The sequence below is a fragment of the Loxodonta africana genome, chromosome 2 (genome assembly GCF_030014295.1).
Source record: "Loxodonta africana isolate mLoxAfr1 chromosome 2, mLoxAfr1.hap2, whole genome shotgun sequence".
Lineage (NCBI taxonomy): Eukaryota > Metazoa > Chordata > Mammalia > Proboscidea > Elephantidae > Loxodonta > Loxodonta africana.
In genome coordinates, this window is record NC_087343.1 from 213,907,808 (window position 1) to 213,928,836 (window position 21,029).

General features: G+C 51.3%; 2 protein-coding genes across 5 annotated transcripts in view; one reads left to right on the forward strand and one right to left on the reverse strand.

Annotated features, from left to right (window-relative positions):
• Positions 1-1,033: 1,033 nt before the first annotated feature.
• Positions 1,034-16,284, forward strand: TMEM11 (transmembrane protein 11). Of its 2 annotated transcripts, XM_010600217.3 has the most exons (3): positions 1,049-1,164; positions 4,743-4,903; positions 15,385-16,284. In XM_010600217.3, exons 2-3 carry the CDS (start codon positions 4,842-4,844, stop codon positions 15,899-15,901), a joined length of 579 nt encoding a protein of 192 aa, XP_010598519.1. In that variant the 5' UTR covers positions 1,049-1,164; positions 4,743-4,841; the 3' UTR covers positions 15,902-16,284. The 2 variants fall into 2 exon arrangements, with proteins under 2 accessions (XP_010598518.2, XP_010598519.1); XM_010600216.3 differs by lacking the exon at positions 4,743-4,903 and having other exon boundaries at positions 1,034-1,164.
• Positions 16,285-17,609: 1,325 nt separating this feature from the next.
• Positions 17,610-21,029, reverse strand: part of DHRS7B (dehydrogenase/reductase 7B) — a 39,815-nt gene continuing 36,395 nt past the window's right edge. For all 3 annotated transcript variants that reach the window (XM_023539715.2, XM_003420676.4, XM_064279430.1), the window contains exon 7: positions 17,610-20,886. In XM_023539715.2, the coding sequence (XP_023395483.2) occupies positions 20,681-20,886 (206 nt within the window). In that variant the 3' untranslated portion in view covers positions 17,610-20,680. The remainder of the gene's footprint in view (positions 20,887-21,029) is intronic.

Genomic DNA, 21,029 nt, shown 5'->3' on the forward strand with positions numbered 1-21,029 from the left:
AATATGTCTAGTAATACAGTTTGTGGGAAGCAGGAGAGGGCCTAGCAGTTCAGACCCCCAAAATGCCCATAAGTCTGAGGAAGCTGCATCTAGGAATCGCTGGGCTTCCGTGAGTCCATCCTGACCCCGACCCTTTAGAGCTGTGTCCAGGCAGGTCCTGGAGCAGGGTTCCTGGCAGGTGGGAAGACCTGCCGGGCATACGGTTTCAAAAACACCGAAATAAGAGGTTACATTCAAGCCACTGCAGACAGCAGAGGGCGTGTGATGTGTGGTAGGGCCTGAAAAGGCCCCAGCGGCCCTATCTAAAAGACCCCTGGCTTGTTTTTCTCCATCAGAGAACCCTATTTCCCTGGCAGCAATTATCGCAGACTGTAGGGATTTCTCTTCCTTGCTTTCAGACTCTCTCCTCCAGCTCCGTGACAGCAGGGGCCGCGCCTGACTTGGTCTCCAAAGTGTCCCCGGAATCCAGACAATCTGGGCGAATGGGTCCGAGCTGCGCCTCCTGCCCCTCAATGACCTTAGGGAGCGGAGGCGGATGTGAAGGGCATGTCCCGCCGTCTTCGCGTGGGGCGAGGCCGAGGGGCCCGAGCTGGGCCCGCCGGCGCAGCACCGGGAAGACGAGCGGCGCGCTTTGGCCAGACCAGGCGGAGCCGCAGAACCAGCGCGACTGCTAGTCCGCGGCCGCCGCAGGGAACGCAGCGCGGCAGACGGCGGGCAGGGCGAGGGCCGCCTCCCGCGGAGCATGCTGGGAGCTGTAGGCACTTTCCTTTATTTCTCCCCTTCACCTACTTGCCCTCGAGAGCCAAGGACAGACAAGCGGGGGGCGCCTGAGTCCCCAGGCTGCGAGCTTCGAGAGTTTAACTTCTAAAAGCGCCCTGAGAGCTGAGTCTCCCGGCGGCCCGCCCCAACGAGGACTACGTCTCCCAGGAGGCAGGAAGCGGGGCTTCCGGCGCGCGGTGCACTGTGGGTGTTGCGGTCCGGCGCTGTGCGGCCCCGGCGTCCCGGCTGCCGCGGGGCTGCTGATGGACTACAGTTCCCTTCGGTCCGCAGCAGCCTGGGGTCCGCCTTGGCGCCAGGCGCTTGCGAGCAGAGTGTCTCCAAGATGGCCGCTTGGGGAAGGAGGCGCCTTGGCCCAGGCAGCAGTGGCGGCAGCACCCGAGAGAGGTGAGGTTCGGGTCTTGTTGTTTCTCCGGGGCAGGCGCCTCAGGAGCCGTGGAGCCCGCTGGGGCCTCCTAGAGCAGCAGCGCTCACCCGGCCTCAGCCCTCAGGCTCCGTCTTCCCGCCCGCCCTCCTCGTCCCCCACCGGGCACGCGGGGACCCAGTCCGGGAGGATCTGGTACACGGGTGGGAACCGGCGCCCGCTCGGGCCAAGCCAAGGCCAGCTTCCCAGGGCGCAGAAGTGCGGGGACTCAGTGGATGGGGTGGTGGCGGGCCGGGCGAGGTGGGCCGCGACCCGGCCGCGCCGTGTGAAAGGGCCGGGTCCCCCCGCGCAGGCCCCAGAGTCCCGCCTAGCCACGCGCACGTCCCCCGCGGCCCTCACCGTGGCGAGGAATGGCTCCCGGGACAGGTTTCTACTGGTGGCGGCCGGGTTGGAGGGAGGAGGAAGGGGACGCAGTGACAGAAGCAGGTCAGCTATGGAGAGGCTGTGCGAATTTGCACGTTTGCGGGGGGCGGAGAGGGAGCCCTAGCCGGTCGAGATGCGTCTGTCCCCGGCGGAGAGACGGCCTCTTCCTCTAGGGGCGATTCTTGGACTTTCTGAGGGTTCTCTGCAAGCGCCCCTGTCGTCTAAGTCCTTTAAAGTGACCTTTCCTGATAAACGGTGTGTGGTTAGGGAGCTAGGAGCATGTTTCTTCCAGAGTGGATGTCTGTCTGGATAACTGGTTTCTAGAAAATGAAATCGGAGTAGTTTTTGTGTTTAATGTTGGATTTGCAGTTGTTGCTTATGGAAAGCAGTTGCAGCTACTAGAAGCCATTAGAAGCGTTCAGCTACTAGGAGTTCAGGAGAGGACGTGTGTTGGTGGAGCCATCCAGCTTTAACTGTCCTATCCATTCTGTTAGGGTCGATTGGCGTAGCAGAAGTTAGCAAGAAAGGAAAGTTTTGTTTTGTTTTGCTTTTTGGCAAGGATTGTTAAACAGAAAAGTTCTCTCTCAACTACTTTTCTTTGTCTGATTCCATCACGTTTTCATTACTGTTGCCTGCAAATGGCTTTCCCGGCTCAGAAGATTCTTCCTGTTTGGCAGTTGTGGTAGAATTCTTCAGCTTAGTTTTGTTCTTGAGCTCAGAGTTATCTAATACTGGCCATTCTGCATTTCCTCTTCCTTGGAAGCGCGGTGCCAAGCAATTTTTTTTTTTTTCCCCTAATTCCCACCGGGTATTTTTTAGAACGACCATGGAAAGAAGCTACCTTTAGGTTTCCAGGTGGCCTTAAAACTAACATTTTCAAGATGTTTAAGGCAAACATTAATCTGTTAGTAATTGGAAATAACTTCTTAGGGAAAAAAGGCACTCTTCCTCACTGCATAAAAGCGGCTGGAAGGGCCAAGTGGGGATGCCTCCAGCATGGTAGGTACAGGACCAGTGCCAGCAAACTTGAAGCAAGAAAATAGAACATATTGGGGATTTTTTTTTTTTTTCCTTGCAAACCAGCAGCCTATAGGGTGAATCCGGCCCTTAACTGTTGACCATCAAAAAAATTTTTTTTCAATTTAATTTTATTTTTGATGAAAATACATGCAACCAAGCCGGCTCCTATTCCACAGTTTCTGGACAAAATGATCAGTAACATTAGTACATTCTTCACATTGTGTTAACATTCTCTCTATTTCTGTTCTAGTTGTTTCACTTCCATTTACTTAATCTCCCTGCTCCCCAATTTTCTTATCTATTTTTTAAAGTAGTTGTTGACCCTTTGGTTTTATATACCAAGATTTTTTTTTTTTTTTTTAAGAAACAGTACTCTTGGGTGACAATCTTTACTCTTTGGGTTAAACTGTTACTTAGTTTAAAGGTGACTTAAGAGGGTAGTTTCAGTTCAAGGTTTGAAGATCAACTCAGGGCCATGGTCTTAGGACAGAGCCTCAGTAGGTTTAGTAGTTCTGTATTCTTTAAGAGTTTGAAGTTCCATTCCACATTTTTCTCCCCTTTTATCAGGATTCATCTGTTGTGTTCTTGATCAGAATGTTCAAGAGTAGTAGCTGGGCACCACTAGCTCTTCTAGTCTGGAGGTGGAGGAGACAGTCCTGTTGCCCTGTTCCTTCTCTGATTCTTGGGTTTTCTTCTTTCTCTTTTGTTCCCAAAAAATAAGGACCAATTGTTGTGTCTTAGGTGGCCACTCGTAAGTTTTTCAAACCCCAGACCCTTCTTACCATCCTGGGAGGTAGGACTTGAACTTTAAGAACTATATTATGCCAGTTGACTGGATTGCCCAGAAGACCAATCGAGTATCCCACAAGACCACGGCCCTAAGCCCCCAGACCAAGAGAATGAATCCTTCGAGGTGATTGGTTATGTCTAATTAGTATTAGCATCTGTAGGGTCCCCCCTCTTTTTGGGTGGTTGTTACTGTTGCAAAACCATACACAACCTAGCATTTGCCTATTTATCCTTTTTCCCTGTTGGCCCTCAATTTTTAAAACAATTAAATTAGTTGCCAACACTTATAGATTGAGAGATTTTACATAAAACTTTCTCAACAAGCTGGATAGAGGTGGCTGTTTTGGATAGAGCACGTGCTCTCCAGTTCCTGCTTGACTGCCATGTCAAGCTTGACTGCTCCCTGTCTGACACCTTCACTGGCAGGTCTCTGTAGGTGTTCTCTTTGCAAACTTTGGCCTGGAACTGAAGGCTGTATTCACACACGTGGATATCACGTGCCACTCAGAAACGGGACATCTGATTTTGTGGTTTGGGTGGGACCATTGCACTCCTTCCAGATAATATGGTATGGCTGTGGGGGGACCCTTTGTTTCCCTTCGCCCTGAGGCCCTGACCAGGTTCAGCTGGAATCCTTTGCCTGAGCCCATTTTTCATCAGGTGCTCCCATGCTGAGCAGTGGAGGGAGACGTAACCCTGCGCTGGGCCAGGGAGCTGCCTTCTGGGGCATACTTCCATTGCTGCTCAGTAGAAGATTCTTGGGGTGGGGCCCCCTAGATGATGAGGGTGTTACTGCATCTTAGGACTGAAGTAAGCTGTTCATGGTTCTCTTGAATGACTTTGCTCTGTGTCAGGTTTGCGCTGACTCAAATCTCAGCCCGTACTGTGAGGCCACTTTTCCAAGTTGCTGCACTTGGTTGGAATCTGCTTTATGCTAGAGCAGAGCAACATTTTTGGCAAACTGTCTTCAAGTTCTGTAGCATGCCTTGCGTTTAAAGGCTCTTCTGATGCCAGATTCCCATAAGCATTACCATTGTCAGCTGTGTGTTAATTATGGTCCAGCTTAAAGTGTGCATAGCTTCTTGCTTTACCTGGTTCTCACACTGTGCTAATTCAGTAGCCACTAGCCACGTGTAGCAATTAAATTTAAATTAAATAAAAAGGAAATTCAACCCCTTGGTTGCTCTTGTCATATCCCAGGTGCTTAATATTAATAGCCCCATGTGGCTTGTGGCTGCCGTGTTGGACAGAGCAGATGTGGATTGTTTCCGTATCACGGAAAGTTATTCTATCTAAAACAGGAGGGGTGGAAAACACGAGATGATAGCTGCTTGCATGTTGATTTTTCTTTTCACTCCATTAAATTTAGGGAATCAACAGTGTTTGTAATGAAGAACGTCAGACTCTGAGCTGTAACCTGAATTCTTGTTCAGAATCCTGCACACTGGCAGCGAGCACATCAAACAGAATGCCACTTGTCCCGTCAGCGTCTATGAGACACACTTGCCCACCTAGGAAAGCACAGTGCAGGTACACGTGTGTTCTACCACCTGTGTGCCTGAGGGGCCAGCTCAGACGGCCCCGCCGGGCTAGTTCGGGCTGCTCGTTATTCTCTCTCACAGGGCCCTGAGCGCCTCGGTTTCTTCCTGGTGATTGCTGGAATGTGAGTGTAGCCATGTGCTTGGAGTTCTCTTTCTTTTAACCATGTGAAGGTGGACTGGATCTGCTTTTGACCATGCTACAAGGGAGCCAGCTGTTCAGAGGCCTGTCGTGGTCAGAGTGCCGGCTCACTGGGACCCAGTGGTCAGGTTATAATTAGGTTATTTGTTGTGGTCCTCCCACCAGCTTGTACATTCTCTCGCCCAGCATTTTGTAGGTGGGCAGTCCTCAGCATCTGTCAGTAGTACCACACTTGCTTCTCCTGGTGCTTGCCCTCCTCTCTGACAGCTTTGCTTTCACCTGTGATCTTAGACTTGGTACAAGATGGCTGACTTGCTCACCAGCTGAGTGAGCAGATGGACCACAAGTCAGGTGGGTAGTCACTGGCAAGTTGGTTCTCATTCCTGGGGTGGCACACCCCTCTTTCTGATCTGGGCTTCCCCTTGTAGAGCTGAGGACCCTTAAGATTCTTGAGTCTTTTACCCCTCCTGAAAACCTGCACTATGGCTCTTTTGTGTGGTAGAGATGGTTCTTTCCTCCTGGCCTGGACGAGCCCAGCAGAGACAGGAGTTGTACTTAGGTTTGCAGATGTTCAACCAGTGTGTGGTGTTCTGCTCAGCTGTTCACCCACAGACAGTGACTCCCACAAGATGGATATTTTAGGTTAGGATCCATTGTGGTTCACTGATGGCCTTTGCAAGACGGAAGTTCTGTTTTCCTGTCTTCACTCAGGCCGTCTGGATTCCAAATGAAATACTTTGTGCCCCAGCATAACAGTGCAGTGCTACCTTCCTGTGGGGTGGAGGGTCCTCCTGTGTCCAGTGAGGCAGAAGGAGACTGGAAGCTGTGGCTGAGTCTGAGTCTTGCTTCCCTAGCCGGTGGGCCTGTGGGTGTGCCAGAAAACTACTCCATGAGAGAGAGCACTCAGGGAAACCTCCCAACTGCTACTCGACTCTGTCCCTGGTGCCAGCAGCATCTCCAGGGTCCAAGGCGTTCTTGGGGAAATCCAGTAATCATTTAGTAGTCAAAACAGATCTTTAGATCAGGCTCTCCAAGAGGACTTTCTGTGATGGAAATGTTCTGCATTTGCGTTGTCCACTAGGGTAGTCATTAGCCACATGTGGCTGTTGAAATGTGGCTAGTGCAACAGAAAAACAGTCTCTTTTATTTGACTTAAATTTAGCCATGTATGCCTGACTCAAGGGTGGTGCTTGGCCGCTATCAGCATTGTTTGACACACGGTGCTCACTGTGGGACTCCCTGAGAGCCAAAGGCTGTTAGCCTCATTGGACACAAGAGAAGCTGGTTCAGGGCAGCAGGGTGTTCGCCTTGGACATAAAGCCAGTGCATACCTGAGAGGAAGCTTGAATCCAGGTCTCAGCTCCCACACTGGGGGCACCATGTTCTCATTCGTAGAGCAGATGAGCTGCTGTGTTAGAGCAGGTGGAAGAAGGGTGTGTTCTCTTGCACATGATCTTCTCTGAAGCAGATGAAAATGTCATTTGCCCTGTCCGAATTCCTTGGGCTGTTTGAAACCGTCCTCAATATTTGGGACTATGTGCCTGTGCCTTTCTGTCCTACCGGCCTTTAAATTAAATCTACAGCCTGGGATTTTACTGCTCAACCTTTCTGCCTCCTTTGGGCTCCTGAGGAAGCAGTCCTTGGTTAGGCAAGAGGGAGTTTTTTCCTAGATCTGGGGATAGAGCCCAAGGCCTCGTACATCACAGGTAACCAAGCAATCACATGCTTATTAAATGAAAAACCTGACAGATGGGCCTTGTTTAGTTTTTCAGATCACCAGTTCTCTTAATTGCTGTGACTGGTTTCCCCTTCTGTCACTCACTATGAATGTACTTCCCTAGATGTTTCCTGGGACCTTGTTCCCTCCCAGCCCAGTGCCACAGACTCCATGATGAACTTGGGGTTGCTGTTCCTTTGTATTTGAGATATGAGGGATCTGAGTTCCTGTTAGGTACCAGCATTTTATTACCTAAAATGGGCTTGTAAGTAGCATTGTTGTATGTCTTGGCTTATCCTCCCATGGGTTCACATGGCTATTTTTGCAGTTCTTTTAACTTTTGATACATCTTCTGGCTTTTTTTCCACTAAATGCTCTGGGTACTTCTGTCTACATGAGTAAGGCTTGGTGGTGTGCTCTGAGGCCCTGCCAACGAGCCTGGGACCCCACTCCCTCTCCGGGTAGATTTGGTCCTTCTGGTCTAGTAAGGCCAGGACGTGATGGCGGCTTGTGGGTAAACTTGGCCAGTGCTTGCTTCAGTGCAGCAGGGAAATGGAGTTCTCCTTGCTGGCCAGACTGCAGGATGGGAGACCAGCACGCCACCTCTGCCCACACACTGCTGTGTCCAGTCACCGTGTGGTGGTGGACCTGCCCCTGATCTGCCCCTTCTCAGGGAGGTATCAGAGAAGCTGCCAGAGCAAGAAATTGCCCCCCCTGTTATCCTTGGCAGTGGGAGCTCCGTGAGGGTCTGGTCTCTTCACCCTGAGGCATACAGTGCTGTTGAACACAATTTTTCTTTTTAAGAAAAAGTTTATAGTTATTTTTCTCATTTTAAAACAAGTATACGTTTGGAAAATACAGAAAATTCTGAAGAAAAATTAAAAAATTACCTGTTAGGCCACTGCAATATAACAGATTTCTCTTTGTATATGGCCTTTCTGGCCCTGGATTTATAGTTCTGGCAAGGTGATTTGCTAGTCCAATCTTGCAAAGGGATTGGACAGCTTACTGTGCAAATAAGGTGCGTAAAAGCCTTGCAGAGATTGTTTGATTACTATGCAAATTAGGTGACTGTGGCCTACTAAGGGATTGGTCAGTTCTGGGTCTTGGTGGGAGGAGTAGGCTTATAAAAGAGCCAGTCCCACAGAGGCTGAGGGGAACCATACGACCATGAAGAAGATGGAGTGGAATGCATCCGTTGGACCCAGCGTCTCTACGCTGAGAACCTTCTAGATACAGGAGACAGAGCTGTCACACTGAAGATGATGAGAGGTGGTGCGGCAGCGGCACAAGTAGCAGCAGCGAGAGATAGTAGGAACCAGAAGACCAGTGCAAGACAGCTGCAGTGGGCTTCCCAGAGAGCTGAGCACCTTCGGGCTGGAGGCTTGCTGGTGGAGTAGGGTGCCTCTGGGCACTTGTCGGTGGAGCTAAAAAGCTATAACACTTGACAGAGCAGGCCAGAGGCCTGAGAGAAGGCCAAGCAGTGGGCACGGCTGAGAGAGAGCTGCCTACCTGCAGGCATGGCCAAGAAGAAGCTGAAGGCTGTCCTTGGAGAACTGTATCCTGTCTCCTGAGCTGTGTCCTGTTACTTCCAAGCTGATCCTGATCCCTGATAAACTCCCCTAATAAACCACATAATTGTGAGTATGGTCTGTGAGTTCTACGTGGCCATAGTTATGAATTATCGAACCCAACAGAGAAGTAGAGAGTGCCGTGTGGGGGAGGGGAGTGGAGATACGTCTGACTGCCATCTCATAGGAACCAGCTTTGGGCCGGTCTTGATTCTCCTCCCTCCCCCTAAAGTTAGGAGACTTCTGACACTGCTAGGTTACAGCCACCATCCAAAGAACACCACTGTTGACCTTTTTTGGGGCCTAGTACCTTTTTTAGTACCTTTGATACTTCACCTCATATAGTTTGCCTTTGATTTAAAAAAAAAAAATTGAACGTTACACATATCAAAAGGATGTTTATAACAGGTGTAAGGCTGCTGCACCATGGGTGAACACTGGAAACGTGCTGGGAGAAAGAAGCCAGTCACAAAAGACCGCACGTGTGTGATTCCATTTATATGAAAGTCCGGAAGAGGCAAATCCACAGAGTCAGGAAGTAGATGAGTGGCTGCCTTGGGGCTGCGGGAAGGCTGGGGAGGAGTTGGAGTTGACAGCTAAAGTGTACAGGGTTTCTTTTTGAGGTGACGAAAGTGTTCTGACACTGAGTGGTGGTGATGGCTGCACAACCCTGACTGCACTAACACCCACTGAATTGTATCCTTTAAAGGGGTGAATCGAGTGGCCATGAATCGTGTCTCAGTAAAGCTGTTAACCATAAAGTAGTAACACCCATGTCTGCAGTGGAAAACTCGTGTCCCCGCCTCTGTCCTCTCCTCCCAGGCAGAGGCCGCCTCCCTCCCGGATTGCCTGTCCTTTCCTGGCTTTCTTCATAGTTTCAGCACACGTGAACGCATTCCTGAAGGGCACAGCGCTTCGTGTTGCATGCCGTACTGATTTTCTATGTAAGGTGTCACGTGCTTTGCAGCTCATTTTCCCCCTCCTCCACCTTCCACACGAGTGCCACAGCCCTGCTGAAGTGGGTAGCTGTGGCTCGCTCATTCTGTCAGGAGGTCATCACAGTTTATGTCTCCTGACAGTGATCTTTTGCCCTCAAAAAGCAGCACTGCTCTGAACACCCTTGAATAGTTCCAGACTTTGGGAAGCCCACGTCAGAGCTTCCTAGTAAACCCAGTGTCCTGCCCAGCTGGCTCTGGGGGCCCTGGCCAGGTTCTGGGTGAGCTGCCAGGTGTACCCATGGGTGCGATTGAGACCAGCACCTCTGCCCGGGTTCCAGAGGGAAGTGGAGTCTGTTAGGGCCACCGTGGGCTAGAGAAGCCACTGTTCTCCAGAGTTCCTGCCCTAATTGCCACCTCCGGTGAGGATTCTCACCAGGAGGCGCAAGTGTGAAGGGAGGGTTGAAGCTGGCTCTTGATTAGAGGCAGCGGGCGGGTCAGGGACCCCAGGTTACAGGTGCCCGTTAACCCAGCACCCACTCTGAAGGTCTTCAGCAGGCTAAGAACCACTTGAACTCCACAGCTGTAGTGTCTCAGTGCTGACAAAGTATACTTTGGAGAGTAACCCTACTCCTTAAGTACCAGAGAAAGTTCAGTGCATCCATGTACCTAATGCAGAAGGTTCAAAAGTCATTTAGTAAATGTAACTCCCTTCTTTTTGTCTCCTGAGCCACTGACTTCCCCTTCCCAGTGGCAGTCGTAACAACCCAGGTCTTTATGTAGCTTCGCAGAAATGTTTGTGTGTATAAAAGCAAATACATACTTTTGAGAAATACGTTAAAGTTCACAGTACTGTAAATTGCTCTGAACCTCACCTCTCTCAGTTTTACGTGTAGAGCCTTTCCCTATCAGTGCCCTCTCATTTTTCTTAATGTGGCTCTTTATTAGGCTTTCTTCCTGGTCCAGCACACCTCAATGAAAAGCAGAAGTATAGCCCCTTTGGAAGCTCAGCACTCAAAAGATTCCAACTAGCTCTTGATTTTGATCTTTGTTTTTGCCGTTAAGAATATTATGTTTTCGGTGAAGGTTTACACAGTAGTCTAGGTTTGCATTCAACAATTTCTACACAGATTGTTCAGTTACCTTGGTTACATTCTTCACAATATATGAACTTTCTCATTATTTCCACTCTGGGTGGTCTTTCCAGTAATCTAGTTTCCCTGTCCGCTTACATTCTCATCCTTGTTTTAAAGTCATTGCTGTTTGGTCTCACGTAAGTGATTTTTTGAAGGAGCACAGTACTCACGGGTAGTGGTAATTATTTTTTGAGCCAGTTTGTTATTTAGCTACAAGGTGACCTCAGGGGTTAATTTTGGTTCAAGGTTTGAAGAGTATCTCAGGTCAGTAGTCTTGGGGAGTCCTCCAGTCTCAACCAGTCCAGTAGGAATGGATTTTTTTTTTTTTTTTTAGGAATTTGTAGTTCTTTTCTACTTTTTTTCTCCCGTTTTATAAGGGTCCATCTATTGTGGCCCAGATTAGAACAGTCGGTAGTGGTAGCCAAGCACCATCTAGTTCTTCTGGTCTCAGGGTAGATGAGCCCGTGGTTTGTGTAGACTATTAGTCCTGTAGACTAGTTTCTTCTTTGAGTCTTTGGTTTCCTTCTTTCTCTTTTGCTTCGGACGAATAGAGACCGATAGCTGTATCTTAGGTTGCCAATACCCCAGACACTACTCATTAAGCTATGATGTAGAACATAATTTAATGAACTATATTATGCCAGTTAACCGAGATGTCCCACGAGGCTGTGGTCCTAATCCTTCAAACCCAGAAGTCCAATCTCGTGAGGTATTTGGTTATATCTAAGACGTATCTGTAACTGTGCCCCCATGTGCTTTATTTTGTGTATATGTGCAGAGTCACATAGATGCATATACCTATGCATGTATCTGTATATACACCTGTGTGTCTACATACATACATATGTACCTACACATCTAGTTCTTTGGTTGTTTTAAAATTACATATGCCATAGTGATTACCAACAGGTCCTTATTTTCTTGTGTACTTTTTAGTGGCATTGCTTACCTCATTAAGCAGTGTACACTTCACCCTCATTCGGTGTTACCGTTCCCATCACCAAAAATAACAAGTGTCTACTATCTAGAGAGTAAATCCCTGTTCTTTGTTTATCTGTACCACGTACTATGCTTGAAGTAGCCCGGGGTCTCAGACCCATAGCCTTCAGTCTGAGGATGGGCTCATGATGCTTTGAGGTGATTGAAGGCAACCTTCTCGCTAGCTCTTTCCTTAGTTCTGTCCTATCGGACCTGGAAACAGCTTGCCACACACAGTGGATACTGGGGTAGCCGGGTGATGGCTGGAAAAGACTCTCTCCCAGGCTTCCTAACCTGAAGAAGCTGAGCAGTCAGGATCACATGCAAACTGAGTCCAGGGTCCTGGCAGCCTCAGAGACCTGGGTTTGCAGAGGGTATGGTGCCAGCACTCCCACCAGCCTGTGTAGAGGTTGTGGGTGCCGCCTGCCTGGTCAAGTGGATACGGACAAGAGTGTTTCTACTTCGTACGTGTCTGTCTGTTTTGCCTTGTGGGGACCGTGCTGCCTCTTTGCTTGTACGTCACGGTAGGATACTGGACAGCTACAGTTCTAGACTTCAGATGTTATCTTTTCCCAAAAGAGACTCAGAATCCCTGTCCTTCTCTAGGCATGTCTGGACTTGGCTTTTAAGCAGGTTTGTGAGTGGTCTCGGGTGGTTGTGGACAGCACTGCCTGCTGGACTGACTCCGGAGACCTCATTACTGTCTGAAGGCGTACTCCACAGGGCTGTGTTCTTCTGGTTTTCACATCGTGTGTCTTTGGTGTACGTTCATAGAGAGGGATGGGGTGACCATAACTCCTGAAGGCTTTTACTTACCCGTATGAAGGCACTGGGGACTCCAGGAGGTGGATGCTGACAGACAGTCGGGCATGTACAGGCTGGGTATTTGGGCGTGGGTGAGTGCAGCTGTGTCTACACCCTCGCTGCAAGCTGTAGTGTTTGCAAGACTGCCTTGCAGCTGAGGGCAGCCCCTCTGTGGATGAGGACCTGGCCACCACTGACCAGTTCCTGCCTACCTCATCTCACCGCCCTTGCCTGTGCTCACTCTGGCTGGCACCTGGTGCACCTAATGCCAGAGTGAGAAGGGACCCTTGAGGCATGGCCTCCCACTTATTTCTGTGTGTCAGGACCCATGGACACAATGTATCCTAACAAATCCCAGGAGACAGCCTTGTCCTCTGCCCTGGAAGTGGGTTGGGCAGATGTGGGCATAGGGGGATGAAGAGTGCTAGCTGGGCCCACAGAGGGGAGGGGCATGTAAAATGGGGTGCCGGGGAGAGAGATGGGATGGCACCGTGATGCATTGTCAAGATGGGGCTGTTTGTGTTCCAGGTGTGGGGATTTTCTTACTGGGACTGACCGTGTTTTCCACTACATTCAGGATGGCTACAGGTCTGCTGCAAGAGGGTGGGTTTGGGCGAGAAATGTTCTGTAACCCCAGCCTTGACACCCACGTTTTGCTGTTGGTCCCAGCAAGAAGGGTGTGAGGACCCAGAGAGGCTCTGTGGCTCCCAAAGCTCACCTGTGGTGGCCAGACCACAGGCACCCCACCTCCCTGGTACTCAGCAGGAGCCGACTGGTACCCAGCGACTCCTCTGGGTTTCACACATCAGCACCTTGCATGGCCCCTCTGTCTCTGGCTGAGGAACTTGAGAACATAAAGAACATGTGCCCACCTGGGAATGGAGCCCCTCCCAGGAGGACACTGTCACCCACCCTTGAGGGGTGATCAGTCTAGCAGTGATATTTCTGACGTGGCCACAGGAGAGCGTGCGTTCCTGACCGTCTATCCAGCAGGAGTGAAGCCTGCCTCCCAGGTTTGCGCACTTGTTTGCTAAAAGCTGTGGTTGACGTTCTGAATCCTGCTTGGGAGGAGGCTTCCCTCTCAGTGAACCGATACCATGGGGAGGAACTCCACAAAGGACTGCAGAAGGAAACCCTGCTTTACCCGTTTCAGCAGCATGGATGGAAACAGCTCGTTAATTTATCCCCCTGGCTGTTGGCAAGGTAGCTGGGTGTTTTGGCAACACCCCACCTTGGAAGGCTTTTTGTTCCACCTGTGGGGAGCTGACTTGTCCCAGCACAGAGCTAATTAGGACCTGTGATTTAATTAGGAGGCTTCACCTGAGCCCAGATTAATTACAGTTGCATTCTTTGGGATAAAGGGTTTCCTTTGTCAGTCACAGCCAGCATCCCACGCCCAGCCAGTGTGCCTGGTATGTGACCTTCCTGGGAGTGAAGCCCCCCGGGAGGTTGCTGTCCCCTGTGCCCTGGGGGCATCATCAGGCCATCACCGATGACTTCATTTCCGATGTGGCCACAGGACTGTGTTTCTCAGCCATTTATCTAGCCTAGTGTTCATCCAGCTGCCTCCTCACAGGTGTGCTTATCGGTTTGCTAAAGGCGGCCTTTCAAGATCCCGGTCCTTTGTCCAGCACACTCTGATCACCTGGCCTGTCTGTCCAGCACACTCTGATCACCTGGCCTGTCCTGCAGGTTTGCCCTGACAATTCCAGTTTCCACTGTCCTGAGCATGTGATGGCTTCTGTCTTTGAAGGATGGCCGGGGTTGCCTTAATGATGAACTCAGGCTCTGGGGCTGACCTTAGTTTGAAGTAGTCTTCACTAGTTGCTAATGGCTTTACATTCATGAAAAGGCAGCTGTTCCCCGGCAGAGCCCAGAGGCATCTGTGTCTGAGCCCTCAGGACTGTCAGCTCCTTGACCACGGAAGGACCCTAGTCCCCAGAAGGCTGAAGCTGTGGGGACAGCTATTCGCCCTGTGTGTCCTGGCCCACTGGCTGCAGCTCCTTTGTGGTGGGACTGGGGTTGTGTGGGGAAACGGAGCTGGGCTGCTTTTCCTGGGCATGTGACAGGGGTTGGCACTGCGTGGCCTGGCAGTGATATGTGAACGGGAGCTGTGTGCAGTCTGTCCCTCCAAGAGGCTTCTGATCAGACAAGCAGATAACAGAACTAGAAGAAGGTGGGAGGCAGGCAGAGACGCAGAGCTGTCTGGCTGGAAGTGTATGAGTTGGTATGCAAGCCCTGTGTTCAGGGGGCCTGGCAGGGGTGTGACGAGATGCTGGAAGTCAGACTGCAGAGGCCGAAAGTGCCGCAGGGCCACTGGGGCAGCAGCCCAGAGGGATGAGTAGCCCTGGGTAGGGCGCCGGGCAGGAGCATGTCCATCCTTCTAGGGAAGCCGGGGACCAGTAGGCCACTTGAAATGGGCCTGCTTTAACAGTGCTTCTTGTGTGGTCCCTATGCCCATTAAGTTGGAGACCCGTCGCCGTTCTCTTGAGCTGGCCTTTGGAGCTGCTCGTAACCCACAAAGGATTTAAGAGATTTTCCCAGGTGCTCTCTGAGCTGCAAGCCGGAGAGGCCATGTGCTTGGTCTTTGCTGAGGCCCTTCCCAGCAGGCAGTGAGGAGGAGCTGGTGGACCATGCTAGGGACCTTTGGGAGCCCTGAAGGCCGTGCTCAGCTTGTCACCCGTGAGGGCCAGTGTTTGTTCTCAAGGCCAGGGATGACTTCTTTGGAGCCGAGCCGGGGCGAGATGTTTAGCATTAACGGCCTCCGGTGTCTGGTGGTTTTAATGGAGGACCCCTCTACTGCAGTTGCCCCAGTTAATCAGGAGCAGATTTCATCCTGTTGACCTTGTGTTTTTGTTACTGTGATTCTGGGCGACACTCCTCTTTGTCCCTGGGCTCCAGGCTGGCTCACAGACCCCCTGCACGGGACGGGCCACCGCCTGGTGCATGTTACTTGTCCTTCTCAGAGACCAGTCCTCTCCACATGGCCTCCACATCCCTCACTGTTTCCTTCTTTCAGTCAAGGAGTCTTTACTGATGTATGTCTGTTGAGGGGAGATAAACACAAATGGGTGTGGTCCCCCTAGCTCAGGCCTCAGGCTCCAGCAGCCCGGCCACGGGATTGGTAAAGCTGCAGAGTTCTTAGTGCTGCCTGCTAACTTCATCTCTCTTTCCCACCCTTCCGCCCAAGGGCCAGCCTGTCGGCCACAGACTGCTACATCGTGCACGAGATCTACAACGGGGAGAATGCCCAGGACCAGTTTGAGTACGAGCTGGAGCAGGCCCTGGAGGCGCAGTACAAGTACATCGTGATCGAGCCCACGCGCATCGGTGACGAGACCGCCCGCTGGATCACCGTGGGTAACTGCCTGCACAAGACCGCTGTGCTGGCGGGCACTGCCTGCCTCTGCACCCCGCTAGCCCTGCCCCTGGAGTACTCCCATTACATCTCCCTGCCGGCTGGCGTGCTGAGCCTGGCCTGCTGCACCCTCTACGGGATCTCTTGGCAGTTTGACCCTTGCTGCAAGTACCAAGTGGAGTACGATGCCTACAAACTGTCACGTTTGCCTCTGCACACACTCACCTCCTCCACCCCGGTGGTGCTGGTCCGGAAGGACGACCTGCACAGAAAGAGACTGCACAACACGATAGCACTCGCTGCCCTGGTGTACTGTGTAAAGAAGATTTACGAACTCTACGCCGTATGATCTCGGGAAGGAAGGGGGAGAATGCAGAACAGCCCAGCCCAGAGAGACAGCAGTACTCAGATTGCCACAGTCACAGCTTTGCTCTGTGAAGCAGCCCAGCCTGGGAAGGTGTTGGTTAACATTTGTTATTTTTAAAAAAATGACACAGATCGTGGGTGTATCGTGGGGTTCTTCAGCTCATTACACTAAGATGTGGATTTCCATAACCCAAGAAGGGGTCTGAAGCTGTGGGTATCTGACTGGGCAGTAGAATGCTGATGGAAGCCAACGCTACTGAGAGCGTGAACGCGTTTGGGGCGGGGAGGGTCTTTAAGTATATTGTTTAACTGTACCATCCAGAGCCAACCAGAAGCTATTGACCATTAAAATGATGAGCGTTTCAATTGCAGGTGTTTTCTCTCTTCACGCTTGTAGTCTGCTCTGGGCGGCGGCTTGTACATGCAGGGAGAGGGCACCGCAGTGTGCCCACCCCACTTCTGGTGGCAGCCTGCGCTTTCCACCCGCAGAAGAGCAGGGCAGGCCTGGGCCCCAGGTAGCCAGACCCCTGACGCCATGACTCCCCTTGGCCTATCGTTGCCAAGGCCAGCCTTGTTAACATGCTTTTTGGGGTGCAGCATGTCAAGGGGGGTGCAGCCTAGAAATCGAGGTTCTTTTGGGTGCGTGTGGGGCCAGGATCCCTCCCCCAGGGGTTCTGGTTCAGGAGGACAAATTAACATCAGTGTCCTTCTAAAGCACCAGCACTGCTCCTGACGTGTACCCCGAGTTCTCCTGCCTGAGGCCTGGGGACGAGCAGCCTTACAGCACTGCCCCACAGGGGTGGCTCACAGACCCCTTGCATGGAGCTGGCCTCTGCCTGGTGCCTGTTAACTCGTCTCTGAGAACAGCTGTCTCTCCCTCACTACCTCATGTCTCATTGGTTTCTTCATTCAGAAAAGCAGTCTTTGCACCTCTAGGAGGGCATGCTGAGCGTTGTCTTCTACATTCCTACTAAGGCTTCAGTAAATGGAAAATTATCTCCTCCACAGAGGTCAGGGACCCCATACCTCCAACTGCAGCTTCCTTAAGGCCTCTGCTCTTCAGACACCCCTGACGAGCTGCGTACCACTGCTCTCTGAAGGGTTAGACAGTCAGATCGATTCTTGACCCAATTCAAACCGACCCCTCAGGAACGTCTGATGCAGAGGGAGGGAGGGTTCTTAGCCTGGGGTGCCTGGGATGGCCTCAAGGCAGAGGTGACTAGGCCATTTTTGTAGGGAGATCCAGAGCCTTTAAAGATTTTAAAAGGTGCCTATGACCCACAAAGGATTTGAGAAATTTTGATTTAATTCCAGGGGCCCTAGACATCTACTCACCCATCTGAGGACTGGGTGGCAAAATGGTGTTGGGTGTACGCTGGCATTTGCAGGGGTCTGGGTTTGGAAATCTGCAACAGTGGTAAAGAGGTAACTGCCTTGGCCGCACAAAGTGATCCCAAACAAATGTCCCTCATCCTGACTGCACAGCGCATACTGAAACCCAGTGCCATCACCCCTCAGGTGCCAAGGGCCAGCTTCCTGGCCTGCTGGACAGAGTGGTGGGTGTTTTTGTGACAAACAGGCCCAAGTTTGGAAAGGGAGCCCCTTGCCCTGCCTGCACATCAGAGGTCGGAGGGGGAGGTGCTGGAAGCGGCGGAGCTGCTCAGGCTGCTGAACTGAAGCCCTCGCATGAAACAAACCAGGTGGAAGCAGCGCCGCTCCTGCATTTCCCAGCTGCCCTGGACAGTGACTCTGGTAGGTACACTAATCCAGATGCTGACATGCCATCTTAGTGACATGTTCCCTGGACAAGGAGGGGAGGACAGGTGATGGTGTGGACAGCTGGGTGGGGTCTGTACTCCAAGGGTCACTGGGAAGGGGAGCTCCTGAGAAACAGCCTGAATCTGTATGGCCTCCTGTCCTGGTCCGTGCCAGGCTCCTCCTCTGCCACCCTTCTGAGAGCTGACAGGTGGACCACGCCATTCCTGACGTGCCACCACACTTTGGAAACATTAAATAACTGCATTACTGTCAACTGGGAGAAAGTGAGTGCCGTATTCGTGTAACAGTCCTGCGTGTACCCCTCCAGCAAACACATCATGTAACAACTTTATCCAATTTTAACAACCCACCTGCACCCCCATTTAGAGACGGGAGAGGAAGTTTACGTGAAAGGCCTGCAAGAGTCAGGAAAGGTGGAGACACGCCTTGCTTTGCTCCTGGCAGTCTGCACATCTGGCTCTGCAGCTGCCAGTCCTGCTGTGGGAGGGACAGGGACCCCTCAGTGCTGCTTCAGTGGCAGCCCGCCCAGGGGACTGCGTGCGTCACTCTCACTCAGTCATCAGTGCTTGCCAGTCACTCCAGAGAACAGATGTACAGTTGTGTCTGGAAAACAGTCTTATTTCTCAGCCTTTGGCTTTGGCATGAAGCACAGGCCACTGGCTTCTGCCCTGGATAATGAAACACCAACAGGCTCAAACAGCAAAGAGGAAAAGTCTCTGAACTTTTATCAGACATGTGAAGGCAGAACCAATTAAATGGTGCTTTTCAAGCCTTACCAGTTAAACTCAAGGATGAAAAAGAGCCAGGGCAAAGACAAACTCTGAAGACAGAAAAGACCAACTGGAGCAGCAGCATTACCCTCCCGTTGGCAGACGTTCACACTCAGACACTAGCTTGAAGAATACATTCCATCCCAAGAGTGTTTCTCTAAAGACCCTGTGTGGATAAGGGGGTGTAAAAAACTCTTGACAAGACTTTCCCATCAGGCACCAGTCACCTTCAGAAGCTTTCTGATAATTCCCTGGGAGTGGTGGTGTCACTTGATGTCAACAGACCCAACAACACAGCTGTGGAACAATGGCTGTCCAGGGGCCTTAGCTGTGGCTCTACTCCCTCCCAATTGGAGGTCCTTTCCCTGGTAGTGTGTGTGGTGGTGGGGCTCTGTCTTTCCTGCCTCTCTGGCACTTTGCAATCTCATTGGGCCTCAGACCCAGCATTTAGCACACAGCCTTATCTAGCTAGATTTAGTAATTGTCCAGTTTGCCTTATATTTTCTATTTATGGCAGATGATACTGATTTTCCATACGTGGTAGAACATAGTTTTAGAAAGTGAGTTGAGTTGTAGCGTTAGATAACACACCAACTGTACTGGATTCAAGTGTAGAGGGGGTGTCTAGGTTGAAAACCCTAGTGCCTTGCTCCATGCACCAGGTACTGACCCACACCCCTGGTAAGGGCTTGGTGTGCTCCTGGCCACCTGTTACAGTGGCTCCAAAACCAACAGCCTTAACATGGAAGGTGTTCCCTGTCTTCTAAGGAAGGACTTAGCAGCTGCTACACTTGAGACTCCTCAGCTTTGGGAATCTTCACTTGTTGACCACTTGAGTTCATGGAAAAAAGAGTAGCACTTGGATATGAAGCCAACAAGTGCTGGCCCACATGGGTCCAAGCGGAGCTTGCCATCTCATTGATATCTAGCGGGATGGCATCATCTGCCCTGGCTATTACCGAGAGCCTGCGGTGCACTTACCAGTTTATTAGACTCCACCCATAGGCTCCCATTACAGGGGTGTGTGATGGCTCTAATTTTAATGTCTAGCATGAAAACTAAAACCTTTCTGTTCCACGTGAGGAAGGTTGATGGATGTAGAAAATGGAGACCCACCCATCATGCCTGTGTCCATGTTTCAACCGAAGAGCCTTGGAATGCCCAAGGTGTGCTGTCAGTGGATCCGTTCCCAGGCCTCCCCAGCTGCTCCCCTCCCCGCCTCTCTCAGGGGGCTTTTGGTGTCTATCTCTGGGTGCACTGTCTACAATCCATGCTCCCCAGGCCAGAGCTATGACAGTGAGTGCCAGTGTGCTACCCTAGTTTTTATTCCAATTCTGGGAAGTGTACAGTGGACCCAGAAAAAACACAATTTAAACTGTCAATTTCAATAGGAAAAGTTCTTCCGGAAGTTCAGAACTGAATTTGACCCTACTCAGTGAAGCTCGACCATGCATTTTTAATACACCTAGAGAGGAAAGCAGTTACTCGCTTTGGCTCGGACACCAGTGGTCACAGCTAACAGACGACGGCTCCGTGAGGAGGCTGCTGCTTGAAGAGCCACCGACCAGTGTCCTGGGGGGCATGTGGGACTGCATGGCTCCCCCTCCTGCTGGCTACCTTCTTGGAAAAGGTGGCTGGGCCCTGCAGGCTTCTGTGAAGTCAAGAGAGCAGCCACGGCTCCTTTCGGGTCAAGTGTGGGCTCATCTCCTACACCGACAGGACTGGAGGGCCTGAGAGTGGTTATGAATAGTAATGATTTCTTAAAACTGCAGGCTTCTCCCTCAAGTACTGGAGGTGCACCTACCAAAACAACTAGGTAAGTAGTCTTGGATAAATCAAAGGTGAGAGCAACCAAGACTGAAACAATTTCTAGGAGCTGCTGAGGCTGTAGGGTTACTAGATCAGAATTGACTTGACGGCAATGGATTTTTTTTTTTTTTTGCTGAGGCTGCAACTCAAAGGAGGCATGGTCCGATGAAGTCCCTGACAACTTCAGCTCCAGCCTGCTCCACTCACTTCATGCTTTTAAGAGTTAAAACCTGGGAAGAAGCCTGGCTGCATTCTCTGGTTCCTGTTCTCTGCCAGCGGGGCCTGGCCAGGGTCTGCAGCCATGCTCGCCCGTCTTTCCCACCAGGAGGCAGACCTCCCCAAGTCCCACAGATGCAGCCATCCCTTGTAGAGCAGCCACGCACAGGCAAGTGCCACCCCCCACCCTAGGAGTCCTTGGATTTTCGCTCCTTTCGGGCCCTGGAGGCCATGAGGCCGAAGAAGAGCCCAGGAGCCAGAGTTCGGAGATAAATGGCCAGAAAAGGCAGCAGGTCAGCCAGGATCACGTCTTTCTTCTTCTTCCCCACAGCACTGAGGACATCTTTGGCCACATCTGCAGGGTTCCGGCCCTGGGCTGTGGTCTCGTCCATAGCTAAAATACACAGAACAAAGCAAAAGAGACATGTGAACGTGAAAGCAGAAGTCCCTTGGGGACCTGGGCTTGCTGGGGCTGTTAGGTCTGCCACTGCGTTCCCCACGCGACTGCTCCATCAGGAGGCAGGTGGAGTGCCACCA